Source organism: Miniopterus natalensis, chromosome 5 (genome assembly GCF_054644295.1).
Source record: "Miniopterus natalensis isolate mMinNat1 chromosome 5, mMinNat1.hap1, whole genome shotgun sequence".
NCBI lineage: Eukaryota > Metazoa > Chordata > Mammalia > Chiroptera > Miniopteridae > Miniopterus > Miniopterus natalensis.
The window spans coordinates 88,288,622-88,306,689 of record NC_142085.1 but is presented as its reverse complement, the minus strand read 5'-3'; the positions used below and the strand labels follow the sequence as shown (position 1 = coordinate 88,306,689).

General features: G+C 42.3%; 1 protein-coding gene across 5 annotated transcripts in view; it reads right to left on the bottom strand.

Annotated features, from left to right (window-relative positions):
- The window catches only part of MAP3K4 (mitogen-activated protein kinase kinase kinase 4), a 69,438-nt gene that overhangs the window by 16,665 nt on the left and 34,705 nt on the right, over positions 1-18,068 (bottom strand). For all 5 annotated transcript variants that reach the window (XM_087817731.1, XM_016211266.2, XM_016211268.2 and 2 more), the window contains 11 exons: positions 15,072-15,229; positions 13,120-13,236; positions 11,460-11,559; positions 11,290-11,373; positions 9,356-9,625; positions 7,996-8,145; positions 5,768-5,929; positions 5,125-5,258; positions 4,590-4,668; positions 3,767-3,833; positions 573-669 (listed from right to left, as the gene is read on the bottom strand). In XM_087817731.1, the coding sequence (XP_087673857.1) occupies positions 573-669; positions 3,767-3,833; positions 4,590-4,668; positions 5,125-5,258; positions 5,768-5,929; positions 7,996-8,145; positions 9,356-9,625; positions 11,290-11,373; positions 11,460-11,559; positions 13,120-13,236; positions 15,072-15,229 (1,418 nt within the window). The remainder of the gene's footprint in view (positions 1-572; positions 670-3,766; positions 3,834-4,589; positions 4,669-5,124; positions 5,259-5,767; positions 5,930-7,995; positions 8,146-9,355; positions 9,626-11,289; positions 11,374-11,459; positions 11,560-13,119; positions 13,237-15,071; positions 15,230-18,068) is intronic.

Below are 18,068 nucleotides of genomic sequence, written 5' to 3'. Positions count from 1 at the left end.
TAAAATTAACTTTTAAAAAGTGATCATCCATCCAGGGGAGAGGACACTCCCTACGACAAGACGCAGAAATGCCACCACATTCAGGTCAGTGTTTGAATGGACTAGTTTCTGAACTCCCTTTAGTAAGCCGACTGGTAGTTATACACACACAGAAGTCAGGACTGGAAAGATTTCCAGTTGTTTCCACTTTCAAACTGATATTAAGTACTATTTTTCAAATGTGTATTATGCTATGCACACTCAAATTTGCTTCCCTAAGGTCATTTCTCAAAGAAAGAAAAAGAAATAATTATTCCAAAGATGGAAAGCATTTAGTAGCTTGAGGTTATATAAGTAAGCTTAGAAACCGAGTTATCTTGAAAGGCACACCGTCTGCTTTAAATCGGCATGTCTTTTTCTTCTGCAACTAAGGCACCCTGGTTTGTCTTCAAGATAACAAAGCAGCACTTTTACAAGTGTATGAGCAGGACACAGGAAGGAGTCATCAGAGCGAGCACCCAGTAGCCTCCCGAGTATTGGCATGCACACCAGAGGAGAATCCACCACGCACATGACTAGATGGCACCAAATACCTGAATCCCTCTGGAGTTGGGATAATCAAATGGGGGTTAGGAGGGTCACTGTGGCATCGAGGCACCTTCACAGGACGGGGGCTGTTCCGATGAATGGCTGCCAGGGAAAATGGCGACAAAGGCAATTTGTTAAACCGCAAGGCCAGGCAAGTAAATGGAAACAGGATGCAACTTAATTTCGCTGGTGGCCAAAATAAACCCATTCTATAAGAAAATTACATTACATATGCAAATATTGTGGAAAATGTCACCTTTTAGTTAAATTACACATTCAAAATTTCCTCCATCAAAAACATTTTTTAAATCCCGGGACGAAACATACATAACACATGCAAAACAAATGATGTAACCCAGGTGAGAGATGGGTGGCAACAGGTGGCATCTCCCTGATAAGAGGGAGCTCTTTATGTTCTCCACACTTTAAAAAGATTCTGATCAGTGTGGCAGCTCAGCAGGTCCTCAGCTGGGGAGGGGTCACTGTCATTTTCCTGAGTGCAAGGGCTTTTATTTCATTCCTTTAAATCAAACCAGGAGGTTTTTGTTCTGTTGTTCAGAACGTGTCTTCTCCTCTTCTTTTAAATAGTCTGGTCAAAGGTAAATATGGATAAAATTTAAAACAAAATTTAAAAACTATGAAAAATTTAAAACAAAATTTTAAAAAGTGACCTTAGCTAGTGATTACAAAAATGCTGACAACTGTAATTCCCTAGGAACTACATGTAACCAGTTATGGACTAGTCATATAACTAGCATCATATTTTGTCTATTTCTCCCTAACATAGTTTCCCTTTACTTTTAGCTTGGTTTTAGCCTTCCTTAAACCAAGTGTCATATTTTTCTTAAGTGTCATATTTTTTCTTTATATATTAACAATTTTAGTCTACATGTTTTATTCTAATGTTTTATCCGACGTGGAAATACTTCCTCCTTCATGGTGCTTTGTCTGTTTCCTTTCATAGCATTTCAGAGGGAAGACAGAAGCACCAAAAATGGAGCAATCTGAAGGGAAAACTTGCAAAACAAGAATGAAGCACTTGTTAATAAAAAACTTAGGAGATTTGCGTCCCTGGTTCATTATCTCAACTACTGTAACAATAAATCCAACAGTAATAAAGGTAAAAAGAAAAAAACCCAACAAATATAATTTGGGGTGGATGGTGATACCTTTCATATCAAACATAGTGGTCACTACTGAATCAAAACCTACTACCAAACTTTCCCACAAAGATGAAGAAATTCTGCTGAAACACACACACAGTCTAACGTTCTTCACAGGCAAGACAAAACATTTAAGGGTATGTTGCAAAACTGTGATACTCCACTGAAAAGAAAATCCAAAGGGCCAAGAAACATAAAAGAGGTGCTCAAATTTCACTAGTGGTGAATATCTACTACAGAAATGCCTTTCACAGGAAACACTAGCAAAGCAAACATCCACTGGGAAATGGTGGGAAGAACTGTAGGACATTCACAGTGGACACAATGTGGCCACTGAGGAGAATGAATTGGATCTACAGCTGTTGACACAGGAGTTTTTATAACTGTCAGGTAAGAAAAGTAAAAATGAATACTCAATGTGATCCAATTTTCATACACTAAACAGTGGAAAACCACCCTATAAATGCTGTGTGATGATCTGAGCAGAAAGAAAGGTGCGGCAGAAAGCGCCTCTGTAATTAAACACACGAACGAGTGCACAGCAAATGAGGACGGTTTCAGAGCAGGCTGCTACCACGGGCTAGCCGGGCAGAGCGGAGGGAAGGGAAGAAGGGAAACGACGACAGCTGATGTGCTCTCGCCGTCAATAATTTCTCCTATCATGAAAGAACCCAAAACCACACGATGACTCCTCCCTTGCGTAGGCCACTCGTTTACGAAGTGTTACTATCTGACTGAATCCTCACCAGCATCCAGTTCTGGGCATCAGAAGGGGAGCTCACAGGTGTGCAATGAGCAGCCCCAGGTCACTGACTGCCAGGCAATCTGGCCCTCAGCCCAGGGCTGTCCCCGCCACTCCACAGTGGCTGTGAGGGGAGAGGACACCTCGAACCTACAGAGAGCTGTGAGCCAAGTGCCCCCCAGCCAGGTGTAGAGGGGCAGGGTGAACAGTTAGTGGCTCACACTAACAGAGATGACCTGAGGGTTTTGTAATGTTTTTCCACATTGAAAATTTCCCTGCATTTACATTTTTTACATACTTTTTCTACACTGTAGTTTTTCTAAACTGAAAATGAATCCTTATGTAACAAATTATTTTAAAGATGTAATTTTTACTAAATTATTGATCAAGTATTCTTAAAAAAGTAATTTAGGAGATCACAAAATCATTTATGACAATAAGCTTAATCAAAAGTTTGGTAAGAATATAGAATGTTTTATATAAAATGTTCAAATAATTTTACAAGTGATAACTGTCATCTCATAGCAGCCTTGGTTGAAAAAAAGGTACAAATAAACAGTGACTTTTAAAGATAAAGAAACCAAACATTAAAACTGGGTCTATTAAACTTTCTGTAGCTAGCAACTACCCTTTAAGATATAGCTGCTGCTCAATACATTTACCATTGATGAATTACTTCATTTTGTATAACAAATTGTTTAAAATTTCTGAGTTTTCATACTTGGGTGTCTATCTTAAGACTGGAGTAAGACACAATCTTAAATTTCAAGAAACACTGTAAAACTGTAATTAAAGTATATTACAGCATAACAAGTTGATTTTTTTTTTGGTAGAACCAATAAGAACTGACTACATTAGTGGGAAATGGTTGCTTAGGAAAGTGGTGAAGAAAAGCTTTAAAAGGTGAAGGAGGGGCAGGGCCCTTATACTCACCACCTGCTGCAGGAAAGGCCCTGCTCCTCAGAAGACAACTCTCTGCAAATCTCTCCTCCCAGAAGAAAAGAGTTCAAGGGGAGAGCAGATGAGAGTACTGGTGTGCAAAATTAGTGTTGCGGGCAAGGCAAGCACTGAATACCTGTGCTGGCATTTTAGTCTTCTTGCTGGACTCAGAAAGGTTACTGTGGAGTTCCTTACGAACGCACCTCGCTCCTCTAACTTTCACTGTCATTTTCCTGAATATTCTTAAAGAACCTCTATGCCACTGTAAACGACGGCAATCATGAGAGGAGGCGCTCGCCTGAGCCAATGGGTTCTAGCAGAAATGCTGTAGCTGCTGCCTTACCAAGGTACAAACCTGTAACAGGACTGTGTGGCTTTCCTATCACGTGGCCAATGCATTCGTTCATCAAGGCTTGCAAGCTCTAGGACCCACAGGAGATGGGAAAGGAAAAGCAAGAATGGATACTCTCTCAATTAGATAATTAGCACAAATTAAGCTTTCAGTATATTTAAAAGAACGTGCTATCCTTAGTAATATTTTCAACATTAGTTTAAAATAAAATAGGTATGAACAAGAATTAACTACACATCACAATAATTTAAAATATCAAACAATTCCATTTTTATGAGTAAAGGTAGAAGTGCATTCAGCGCCCACAATGCAATGATGGGCACAGGAAAGGGACTCCTGCCATCGTCTCTGCTACTTGGAGGTAAAATGAATAAATTCACATTTTGAACAAAATCTTTTTGATCTGATGGAATTTATCGGAATAACAGTGATAATATTTAACATTTGGTATCATAACTTCAAATGACTCACAGTGAAATGAAACAGCTAATCCTTGCTCTTCATTAAACTGCTAAAAAGCAGCAACCAGGTCAGCAGTTAACAAATAAGAAACTGACCAATGTTTTAGAAGTGCCAGGCTGTACAGTAAGTAATACCCTTAGTCAGCAGAACCATGTTGATACAGAAAGAAAAGAGCACCGAATGTCTTACCACTAAGCAGCTATTAACCACTTAGTGCTTTAACAACTCAGTTCTAGCACTATCATTACAATTATGTAAAAAATATTTTAGAACCACTATTAAATATAAAAAAACACACAATCAAGAATAGGCAGTAACCAACTTATTTGTTTTTTAACAGAACAAACTTTATACTATTCCATACCAAGAAGTCGTCTTCTGGTAGAGCTGAAATGAAGGCAGGCTCAATGGCTTGCAGAAAGTCAAAACCTTGAGTTGCCCACCTGCAATGAAAAAGTTCAATAATCACAAAACAACCAAGAAAATGTCATAGCAGTTTTAGTCTATACAACACCAAAAAGTAATGTAACTGGAAAATTACTATTTAGGACAAAACACATTTTTTGCCTTTATAAAATGCCTGGGACTGAGGATGCTTTCAGTGTGTTTTGAGAAAGACAGACAAATGGCTTCTCAATAAAGGGACTGGTTTCCAATTTGTTTTCCATTTTTCCTAATAACAGGTTTACATTTCATGAGGGAGGAAAGATTAGCAATCAGGAAGGCCTGTCCAGGGAGAATGTGAACTCCCTTAAAGAAAAGTCATTTGGGAAACAATTCAACGTGCACACACGCACCTGATCACGAAGACTTCCAAATGAAACCCCGTGTCATATACAAGGAGGAAGTACTACCAATCCCCCAGGATGCATGAAGGACACATCCCTCCTGGTCATTACCTGGGTCTTGTACCTCTCCCACTCTCACACTTAGTCAGGACATAATTCATCCACTTCCGGGCAAAGCTTATATATCTGTCTCCAATCTTCTGTCTAAATTCCCCAGACATCAGGCGAACAACTTCTTTATGATACTGTAAGAGTTCATATATATCAAAATTAAGAAGAAAACCATTATACATATACCTAAACACTAGAATGCCATTACCTGTCTAAAATGATTTTTTTCTTAAAAAAAGCATAATCCAATTAAAATTAATAGCATGAAGAATTAGAATATAATGCCTTAATGCAGTTTCACAAATGTTCTGCTCATAAGTTTAAATTAAGAATGTGCTTTTATGATATTAAACAACTCTTAAAAAAAGGTGCTTAAATATAAGTAGATAGATGTTAGCACAAAATAAAAACCGGGCAAGTATCTGACAGTTTAAAAGCACAAAATAAAAATCAGGCAACTAACTGACAGTTTAAAAGTAAACCAACATTTCCAATAATCATCAATGGCGTAAGAAGACATTCTGACTAAGCTATGACTGCAATCAATAGTCAGATTTGCATACAAGGTTCATGACACTTCTTATAAGTAAGTTACAAAGCAACTGCTAAGTTGTACTGTGTTTTTCTCTTACTCTGCACTTACCTCGAACCCAAAATTGTAGCCCTGGATCATTGCCTCGCGGTGGTACTGCTGCAGCGTGACAGACTCGGACTCATCGACTTCAGCATCAAATTCTGAAGCGAACATGTGGTCCACTCGGTCAATGGCATCACTTATTCTGTTGCAAAGCTCTAACGCATCATTCTAAAGAGTCCCAAACCATAATTAATCCAAAAACGAAGCAAATCACACAATACTTATGTATTTTAGAGGAAGATTTCTTTCGTCATCACAGACATAAACCAGTGCAATATTTCTTGGCCACATTTACTTTTGTTATTGATAAGGAATGACCAAAAATAGAGAAAATTATGTGATTTTTCATTTTCATTTGTATTAGGTGTTCTTTAATACCTTATGAAATGCAAGTGGGAATTATCCATTTAAAATGATGTCTAGTTACAATGTGGTCTTGGAACAGAAGCTTGTAGCGTCAATAATTTTATGTATCAACGAGCAGTTGTTTTCTCGGTTGCTCAAATTCCACAGTGACTCCACAGTGTACCTCTAAATGACCTGAACAATGTTACCAAGTAATGCTGTCCTCCTTCCCCCCACCACTCCCAGTTCAGGGTTTCTCAACCAGATTTTACCCCCACCCCCAAGTGATACTGGCAACGTCTAGAGCAGGGGTGGGGATTGTCTGGCCCACAGGCCATATGCCGCCCGAGCAATCATTGGGTCTGGCCCTGCCAAGGCCACCACAGGCGGGACTTGAAATTCAATAAATCTAGCTTTTCCCATAGCTAATTTTTAAGTTGCTAATTTTGTATAGCCTGCAAGTGATATTATAAATATCCGCATGGCCCTTGGCAGAAAAAAGGTCCCCCACCCCTCATCTAGAGGTATTTTTGGTTGTCATAGCTGGAGGAGTAAAATCTACTGGCATCTCGTGGGTAGAGGCCAGGGATCCTGCTAAACACCCTACAGTGCACAGAAAAGCTCCCCAAAGAATTACTGACAGACCGTCGGCAGTTCAGGCTTTGCTGACTCAGCAGTATGACAATAGCTCCCAATTGGGCCCCCTTTCCACTTACCCTTAAACATACCCCTATGTACACACAGTCTCCATCAGACAATCCCCTCACACACTGTTCCAAAATATTCTTCCTAAATCTTCAACAACTCCCTGAGGCTTAGAAATAAAACCCAGGATGGATCTCTCAACAACCTGACTTGGCCAGCCTCATCTCCCACTACCTTCTGCTGTGCACAGCAAGACCCAGCCAACCAGACTCTCTGACGTTCAGCAAGCATCCCTGCAGCCTGACACACGGACACCAGTGGCCACAAGTTCCTTTGGTGAGCCCTCCCCAATGCACAGCTTCTGCACCCCCCAAGCTGAAACGCCTCTGCTGCTACGAGGAGTCTCTGACATCTCCCTCCTCTGTAGTCAGTGTTACACTCAGGTCCTTAGGCTATCAATTCCTTAAGCTCAAGAATATTTAGTATCTCATATAATTTTGCACTCTTCAGAGTTCACTGACTCAAACTAAAAGAAAAGACAAAGTTCCCTGCCCTGGTATTAGAGTGGGATGAGAATCTAAGAGAGAGTGCTGGCAGGTGAATGAGTGAGAACAGCAGGTTGACTGGAGGAAAACTATGCTTCTTGAACTCCTGTAATCTTAGGATGTGCTTCTCCTCCCCAGAAGTCACACCTCAGTGACACTGAGAAGATATTCTGATGCCTGTGGGAAATTGTGGACAAGATCAAGACTGATGAACAGAGCATGACACAGAAAGTAACGAGGAGAAGGCATGGCCCTGGCTCATGGTGAAATCTAAGGCCTGTGTGCCTGACTATAGCTGGCTCTATCTAGTAAATTTGGCTGATTTGTCTGTTAAATGAGAGTCAACAAATCTCTTAGATTATACATTACTGACTTGGAGTGCCTCTAGTAAATGCTAAGGTATAAAAAAGTTGGAGTAGGAATGAAGACACCTCAATTCCATGATTACACCTTTGCTACCCATCAACCATGTGATCACTTTGAGTCATGTGACTGTTCAAATTTCTATTCCTTCCGATTCTAAGGTTCTACAGTCCAGGAAAGATCCAGGAACCTTTTGGTTTAGACATAAAGAAGTGTGTACTGGGCAGAGGGAAAATGGGTGGGACAGGTGAATGATATTACATTCTAACACGCTTGTTCTGCAGCATGACGTCCAGATGTAAATAAACCAAGTAAGGTGGAGTTGATGGGAAGTACCTTGAGCTGCTGCAGAGCCTTGGCAATGACTGGCTGGCTGGATGTCTGCTCCTGACGCAGAGTCACGAGCCCCTCGATGGACTGCTGGAAAGCTTTCCTCAGAATTAGGAGGTGAGCAGACTGCATGACAACTAGTAAAAGATTATCCACCTGGGAGGAAAATCAAGCATAGGGCTTAGAAACAGACCCAGTTACTGCCTTCCCATTCTAGTTCCACCCCGTCGGAAATCAGTGCCAACCTCAGGGTTACCAGGCCAGCAGCCACATGCTGAGAAAGCTGTTGTCCAGCAGAGCTGCTCCGAAGAGCAAGGCAAGCTTCAGTGGGCACAAGGTCTAGGCCCTTCAGCACAATCGTGAAGAGTCCCAGGGGGCTGGGGCAGCAGGATGTCTCAGAAACATCCTAGAACTCTAGGCAACTCAGCACTCCTGGTGTCATGTGCACACGTGCACACATGCACGCATATGTATGTAGCACAGTAGGTGGCAAACGTGAGAGTAAATGTGGGATGAGCTGAGGGCCTCGTGTGAAACAATAAAAACCCAGACTTCATTATTTTTATTCTTTATGTAGCTTGAGGAGACCTGTGATGTGGTCAGATATATGTATTAGAATGATCATTCTGGAAGGACCAAAGTAAAGGAATGCAGAGTGTGGGGAGAGAAGAGGAGCGCTGAAGTAGGGAAGCTAAGGGGGATCAGGAAAGGGAAGTGGCCTGACTGTGAGAGTGGCTGGGCGTGCAGAGGGAAGGCTGCTGGGCTTTCCAGGGCTGCTGGTTCACTGGAAGGGTGGGAGGATGGATTTACATTCACTGTGACACTCTGGTTCCAACACCGAGCAGACCAAGCACCATTCCCTAGACAGGGAGTACAGAGAAAGCACACGAGTAGTCACGGGGACAGGTGTCCACGTGCTCAGCTCATTAGGCCTAGTTTAAGGTGCATACTACATTCACCACCACTGACACGGAGAACACGAGGAAGCTTCTGATGGTTTTAAGTAAGGAATTATATAAATTACAGGGTCCCCATTAGGTAGGCAGGGATAGCCTATTTTACACAAAAATGAAAACCAAGGAGCCAGCAAACCAGAGTTCTTGGAGAACTGGGATTTCTGGAACTACAAAGTCAATGAGTGAAGTAATACCTTGTAGATCATGGATATAAAGACCTAATGACCTGGCTGAAAAAGAAGACATATTCCACTATAATTTAACATACTTGTAGACTTTGATGGAATATTTCAGTACAAGTAGTGCTACAAAATTATCTAATGATATATTTTTCCTAAAAGCATTTTCAGTAAGAAATACTGTTTCGAGCTGGGAAAGTGGTGGGTGTGGGAACGGGGAGTGAGACACACCTGCATGCTTCTCAGGGTCTCCACAGTCTCCACCTGAGGCACAATTTTCACAGGCGGTGCCTCCCACCTGGCCCAGCTGTCATCTGCATCCCGAGCACGGTCACTGTGCTTGGTCAGAAGCAAATAGGCATCAATCAGCACTACATCATCTGAGTCCTTGGAGCAGTCCTTCCCTGCAGCTGCATTGAGCAACGCCAGGATAATACCCTTCTCCTCAGCAAGAGCGTCTGGAACAAACAACTGCAAGTTTTCTAAGCCAGGAATCTGTACCTGAAACAGAAACCACCCAAAATCTTATTACCTTGACTGTGATGATGGGAACACGTGTGTGTGTGTGTGTGTGTGTGTGTGTGTGTGTGTGTACAAAGTCAAATTGTATATACATTGATTATGTGCAGTTTTTCTATAGAATTATACCTCAATAAAGCTGTAAAAAATGAAGTTAAATTTCAGCCATTTGAAAAAAAAACCTTGAATTAAGAAATGTCATAAATTATAGAAATGTTATTTAAAAAAAACTAGAAAAAGACAAGCAGTTTGAGGGAGGAGGTGTGGGAAAGGCATGAATCAGAGCAACGAGGGACCAGGAGGTCAGGTGAGTGTGGAGGGGCAGGGACTGCACTGGTGGAGAAGCCACGCAGGTTCTCCACTTATAGGGCATCCTCTGACTTCTCTATGTTCAACAGCAAAGAAGAGCCTCCTCACGGGAGAAAGGTCAGCCTGGAACAACCTCAATCAATGCTAGTCTGTGATGTCATTTTGAAGCAAAGCTGCTCCCAGAGAGCAGAGCCCTACAGTGGGGATGGCCAGGGTCCTCAGCACAACCAAGAATCCCGAGTCTGTATGGGATGACACCTGAAATAGGACGTCACCTGACTCAGTGAAAGGCAAAAATGTCAGTAGAGATTCACAAGTTACCCTTGGTGAAGGCATACTAACAAGACTTTTAAAGACCATTTTAACTGTGTCATACAAGTCACATAAATGTGGGGGGAATAAAACTGTGGGCCTCAAATAAAATTTCCAGTAACAATATCATACACAGATTCTAAATGTTAAATCTCAACCTAAATGGGAACAAAGATGGAAACTCAAAAAGGGGCTCTAGTGATGTCCAGGATGTCAAAGGTTCGTGCCAAAAGCCTGAATTGTTTCAAGACATGAGGGTGAAAAACAAAACTATTTAAAATCAACATATTAGCCTTGACCGGTGTTGCTCAGTGGTGAGAGTCTCAGCCCTCACACTGAAGGGTCTCAGGTTCAATTCCTAGTCAAGGGCAAGAATCTGGGTTGCAAGTTCCTTGGCCCTGGGTGGGGCTCGTGCGGGAGGCAACCAATCAATGTGTTTCTTTCACATCGATATTTCTCTCCCCACCCCTAACTCTCTCTTAAAAAAAAAAAAAAAGCAATGGAAAAATCATCCTCGTTGAAGCATGCAACAGACTGATGCATTTCAGAGGTAAGGGGTGGGGGGTGGGGGAGGAGGGATTAACCAAAGAACTTATATGCATATATACATGGCCCATGGACTAGCAATAGTGCGGGGAAGATATGGGGAAGGGGCAGGAGTGGGGTGGAGGGGTTAACAGGGAAGGGGGGAAAAGGACATCTGTAACACTTTCAACAATAAGGATAAATTTAAAAAAATAAATAAACCAACCTATTTTATATACATTATTTTAAATATATATGTGTAACTAATAAAATAAGAAGTTTGAGCAAATATTTGATTATTTTATCTGTAAGACATGTCAATAAGTAAAGTATGAAAAACTTGGTTTTGGGGAGACTATGGCACAGTCCTGTAACTGGGGTCAACGTATGGCCAGCAAAGCCTAAAACACTTACTACCTGGATCTTTAAGAAAAAGCTTTCCTGCTTTCGAGTAAAGTAAGGAAGGAAGACATTTCCATTATCCCATATGAACTACTCACCTTAACATACTGCTTGGATTTCAGTACTTCCAGAAGGTCTCTGACTGGGGCTGAAAGTACGAACTCGGCAGCTATTTCCAGGTCCTAGGATCACAGACAAAAGAAGCTTCTTTAGGGCTAGCTTTTTAAAAACTAAGAAAATAACAATAATTAATCAGGACTGAACTCACCTTTCTCAGCATCTTAGCAAAGCCAAGTGCTTTGGAGGCTCGCTCTCTGGCTTCATGGAAGAGCTCCTTCAGGGCTCGACTGATCTCTATAACAGACCTCCTGCAGAGGTGCGGGAAACCCAGTGAGAACACAGTAGGTGTGTGGAGAAGTACGTAACAAGAAAGGTGAAGCGATTTCCAATCACACTAACACAGACTGAAGGCTGTATAATGGAAACGTACTTGAGATACTCAGGAGCTTGCTCCCTGTGGTTTCCAAAAAGTACTCGTGTTCTTTAAATAAGTAGGGTGTACACTTCACCACCTTCAAATAACAGTAAGCTCAATTTTCTAAAGGTCATTACAAGAATTTCCTGGAGTTTGAGATAAGTTCTTGACTCCCAGCTCATAATCTAACTAAAAAGGCATAGATGCAGCCCTGACCAGGTGGTTCAGTTGGTTGGATCACCATCCTGTACATGGGAAGGTCACGGGTTCAAATCCCAGTAGGGGCATGTATGAGAGACAACTGATCGATGTTTCTCTTTCTCTTGAATCAATTAAAAAATATATATATCCTTGTGTGAGGATCAAAAACAGACATATATCCAGAGGTGAGCCAGCAAATGTTTAACAACTAGCTCTGCCCAAAACACTGTCTTATGTGGTGTTTGCTGATTTTCGTGGTGTAGACTCCCCCAATAGCTGATCTGAGCTGCCAGTCCAACAGCACTGAGCGACGACTGGGCAAAGAGGTGCACCAGCTACTGCCCATCAGCTCTCTGGACCCGGGACAAGCCAGCCCAGCACCCGCTGTACATGAATGACTTTTTAGATCCACCCCTAATAAACAATCAGAGCACCAGAGCCATTCTCCGCTGCTTCACGGTCTTACTTCTTGAGTTCCTGTTTTTTAAGCCTCCAGTATTAGCTTCCAAAACCACAAGACCTGCAAACTGATTCATTCCATTTCTCTGCCACTCACTATTTTTCCAGGTGAGAATCCATGTGGTAATTACTTTCTTTATCTGTGGCATAAAGACATCCCAGGTGTTCTGAAATCCAAATTGTGTCCTCATTAAACTTTGGATGGGAAGGGAACACACTTCAGCTCTCGAGTCAGCTCTACCTGAGCACTGCCTGAGGCTGTCATATCACACTGCTGATAACTGGCTCCACAGTGGCTAAATGACTGATACATATGCCATAAAAACAGCAGTTTTACATGATTCAACCTAAATACCATCTGCACAGAACAGGAGGAAATGCAATAGATGAGTAAGCTATGCTTTCACACACTTCAGCCTAAAGTTCAACAGAAGGGATCTGCTAAGCATAAAAACAATAAATATGTAGCAAATGTCAATTGAAGGTATTCATGGACTGCCTGCCACAGAGGTACAATTACTGAATTCTACTCTACTCGCTTATAGTCCACTGAAACTATCTAGCCCCTTCTTTGAGGACACTATTTTTATTAGGCTATATAAATTCACTTTCAAAGGAAATTTCACACAAAACCATAGCTAAGAGACCATATGAAAAGACAATATAGAAATAAATCCCTTTAAGTCTACTACCCAAGTTCAGAAAGTGCAAAACAGTTTGGTTTGATTGCAACTGATTCAGGCTCATCACCAACAAGTAAGCAACAGAAGAGGAAAGAAAGCACAGCATCCACCTTATTTCATCCGAAGCACTGCTGTCATCAGCGCTGGTCCAGAACTCGGCGCAGCTCTCCTGTAGGCCAAACTCCAGAAAACTCCCTGTGGATTTCAGCAGCATCCCTGCAATGTCACTAAGGAACAGAAATAACAAAGGTAAGCCAGAGAAAAACTGGCCTCATGCATTCTAATTATTGAATGAGGAACTAAAAGGTCCAGCTATTGTTTCAATAGTTTTTTAAAACAATGAATGAGAAGTTTTTAATAGAAAATCATGATTAATGTGGAAAAGTGGAAATTCCAAGTATGGCATGTATCTACACTACCTTTGTTCTATTATCAGAGTTTTCATTATAAACCTTAAAATCTTAAATTACGTTCATAGTAGCTATGTAATTATTTACAAATGTTATTTTCATCTTAAACAAATGTACAAAATGATAGAAAATGGTCTTAAGTATTTAGCTATGACAAGATTTTTTTAAAAGCTTAATAAGCTAAAGAATATAAGACAACAAAGTGAATTCCTTAATTGCAACTTTTTTAAAAATTTTCCCTCACAACTAGCTTTTCACGGTTAATAAACATAAGACCCTATATATAGCTGATGGTTCTTGTTGAGTATGAAATCTAAATACTAGGGGTTAAAATGTAAACGTGAGTGTATAAAATAAATCCTAGCACAGTAGAAGTTCAATAGCAGCCTGACCGCTGTGATACTGGAGGAAAGAGGAGGACGATCCAGTAAAGAAAGCAGGTCCATAGGCACCCAACGCCAGGTGTGGCGGGCGGTCAGTGGAGAGGGCGGTCAGAGAAGGTCACACCCAGGCAGAAGGTGGGGCGTCGGGGGGCCTTGTGGGCAGTGCAGACCAAAGAAAGGACAGGCAAAGCGGGATGATGGGAAATTAGAAGAGGGAGAGATGGTGCAATGGCTGTGAACATCACTTAGCAAGGCTGACTACAGGAACCAACCTGGACAGGAAGCAACAGTCAGCATGCGCATGCGGCTGAAGAGCTGGGCCGGTGCTGAGACAGCGAGCGCACTGTTCATTCACAGTAAAGATAAAGATGACTTAATAACAACCAGTGGTTAGGGGAGGAGTGTGATACAAGATTCTGAGACACTGAGGTCGGTAGAGCTGAGGACAATGACTTCCTAAGGTTAGAAGACAGGAGCTGGTATAAACGCCCTCAGTGAAAGGGGAGAATAAGAGGGGCTGAGAGGACGCAGCACCCCAGACAGCAGCAGTCTGCAGCCAAGGGGAGCACTGGGCCTCAGCCTGTGAGCAGAGGAGTGGCCCCAGCAAAGACCACTGAGGCACTCGAATCCAACATCAGGTGCCTGACTCCACAGACATATCCACTTTCTAGAACGAACAGACCAGACCACACTCCTCTCCATGGTTTTCCTGTCTACATTTCTAACCTCCCACCACATGTATACCATTTACAGAGAGTCCATCATCAGCATGACATGCCCAAAGCAGAATCAGTGGACAAGCATCCTTCCTTGGCCTGAATATCCCGAGGACTGATGTGCACAGGTCCACAGCCCTGCCGACCGTCCCAAGGCTGAGATTCAGCTCCTTGCATGTGAATCTAAGGCAGGGTTTCTCCACTGCAAAACTGACAGGTGGAGAAGATAACTTTTTGTTCTGGGGCTGTCCTGTGCACTGCAGGATGTTCAGCAGTGTCTCCAGCCTCTGTGCACTAGGTGTCAGTAGTGTCTCTCAGTCGTTACAATCAAAGGCACTTCCAGACACTGAGAAATGTCCCGCAGGGAGGGGGGAGTACCCTGGTTGAGAACCACTGCTTCAAGGAAAACGAACTTGGGGGAGGGGCAAACAGGTAGGAACTGTCATTTCCACAGAACTCCACATTCAAGTGCAGAGGAGAGCTGATGAGCAGACTGGGAGGGGCGGGAGGGAGAAAGGCAGACGGGTGCCCTCGGGACTGCCAGGGTTCCTACCAGAAAAGCTTCCCAGCCTGGGCCTCTCCTCCCCGGATGTAATGCGTTATTTCTTTGGTGAAGTTCCACTCTTCTTCTAACAGATTTTTTAAACTGTGGGATGCTTGAGGTAACTGCTGCAGCATTTGGATCCAGCTTCTCATGTAATCAAAATATACCTTAAAATACAAAAATGTAAAGGGAGATATTTGAGAACAGACTTCAGCAACTCTCGATGTTCACCTGCGTTAACAGGAAAGCTATGAACTGAAGGGCAAGGTGGGAGAGGGCTGCTGAGGCACATGTCACTGTTGCTAATTGATGTCTAAGTGAGGATTTTTCTTAAATTGTGTAACTCAACTCCTCAGTGACTTAATACATTATTCACAATCCCTTTGGATTACCGAGAAAATAACTAAATTGTTCACAATGCGTAGAAAAGTACAACCAAGTTTAAAAAAATAGCACCCAGAAATTTCATCATTAGTATACTGTGAACATTACTATTTTAAGAGGCTGGGATCGTCGCTTGTTTGACTACTTTAACTTTAGACAGTAGTTTACGTGTTGATAGGAAATAAGCACACTTCTCACCACCCCTTCCCAACATCCAGACTTCTGTGAGATACTTCTTCAGGGTTTACGACATATAAATTATGACCTATGACTAATACCCCTGAAATGGGGTTTATGTCCTCTTACAGCTTCCCATTCCTAAATTCTTACTCTGACTTATCTGTTGCTTAGTAGGGTTTTACTATCAAGTACTTTTTCCCAAGATGGGCTCACAATCTCATTGCTATACTACAAAACATCATGTCCACTGATTCCTTATGAAAGGGTAAGTTAACTGCATAGAAAAATACCTGTCACATGTCCTCTCCCTCAGAACCTTTAAGACTGCTGCGCCGCCTTCTAACAGCATGTCACTAGTAGGAGGAAATCTGATGCCGGCCTAATCCAGCTGTCACCATGCTCCCCAAACCCAGGTGACTTGCTGTCTCTGTGAGATGTTTACAGGATGCTTTCTCTAGTCTCAGATTTCAGTATTTTCATCAGGTTGCACCCTCAGGTTCACTGGAATGAATGTTTTGAGACCAGTAACAACTTTCACTAGGCCAACTGCAGGTTTGTTTGTTTTTTTTCATTTCAAGAACACTGTCTTCTGTGGTGCCTTTGGATGCTCTGGGTCCTCCTCTGTCCATGTTGCGTGACATCAATCTTCAGGCCTGGGTCTATCACACGCATAATAGTGTGTGTCGAAGCTGCAATTAGTGGGTCTACCGCCATCTTGTCCAAATGAACAAGGAACGTGAACAGCTAGCAGGCCCAGAAGTTTCCTTTCGCTCCTGGAGTGCTCCTTCATCTCCCAGGCTACCCAAAAGCTGCCATCTCCTGAAGCCTGCACTTCTCAGTCACAGCCCTCAAGGGGCCTCTGTCTCACTATACACAAGTCAGCCTCCTCACACTCCCCACGGCTGCTTTCAAACCACTGCTCTCACACAATCTGACTTAAACACAAACTAAAAGAAACACCCTGCCCCAATAAACTTAATAAAGTATTCTTTAAAAAAAAAGAAAAAAGTAACACCCTGCCTGTTTCAGATTCATGTCATCAGCTATACCACGGACCCTCCGCAATGCTTCCCCAGGAACCTCTGTCCCAAAGCTGGTGCCCACCACCGAGCCAGTGTCTGCTGCTGCTCCCTCAGGAGTGTTTCCTTAATCTCTCTTGCTCTGTTTTTTAAATTAAAAAGTGAGGAGGCTTAAAAATACTCTAACAACCATCAGAATAAACAGATGTTAATAATTTGTCACACACTTCGGATTCTTTTCAGTAAGAAACAACGCATCGCAAAGTTAATTTCTCCTTTGTTTCCCCACTTTTCTCTCCGCCTTCATCAGGGCAACAACTGTGAATTTACTATGTCTCCTTCTAGTTTGTATGTTTTTTAAAATAATTACATAAATTAAGACACGCAGTATTACTCTGTGTAAGTTCTCAACTGCGTACATAAATTGGATTGTAATACACATACCGACTTTCAGATACATTCCTGGTGCCCTCCCTCAGGGAAGCCTTCCCTCACCTGCCCACGAACTCACCCATCACTGCTAGAGCCAGGGAAGGCAGGTGCGTGCCTCTCCTCTGCCGCATCATTCACCGTTGCGATGGTTATTTAATAACCACTTTCCCATCACTCTTAAACCCCACGAGGGAGTTCATGCTCGTCACTGAGCCTTCACAATGCCAGTCACAATGCCTGCCCGCCACACAGCAGACACCCACAATACAACACCCAATAACATCTACAGAATGGAGAACTGAACCCTTTCTCTCCGGTTTGCCCTTTAGTCTTCTAGAGCAGTGATTTTCAACCACTATGACACAAGAATGTTTAATACTTGCAATACCTATTTAGTCAGGGGCACTGACCTCTTTTCCTTTAGACTGTCAAATGAAAAAATGACAACAGCCAACACAATAGCCGTCCAGTGTGACTGCATCAAAATTATACCTTTTTGTCAGGTTGGCAAAAAACGTAAAATAGGTTTGGTGTGCCACAAAATCTTAGTAATTTATGTGCCATGAGATGGAAAAGGTGGAAAATCGCTGCTCTAGAGGAACACTAATTGTGTGTGAGCTCTCCCTTGTGTGTCTTCTACAAATATCACATCTTGTTATCACATCATTATCAAATATCACATCTTTTAAATTCTGCTTACATGTTCCTTCAATCTATCACATGTTCTTACATCACATATTATGTTTATTGTCTCAGTTATGTCTCAGGCCAGGGCAATGAGCTAAGATGTTCACAGCTTCAAGGTGGATTTGCTGCCTCAACCAAACACTCACCACGTTCTTTCCTTGGACCTGCATGCACAGGTCTCTCGGTTTTCAAGAGAGGGTTACGCAGCACGGAGCAGACAGACCTCTAAGTCACACTTGTTCTGTGTCGTGACTTGCCATAACTACCTCCCCTCACCTTTCAACCTAGCTATCGTTCCGCAGTC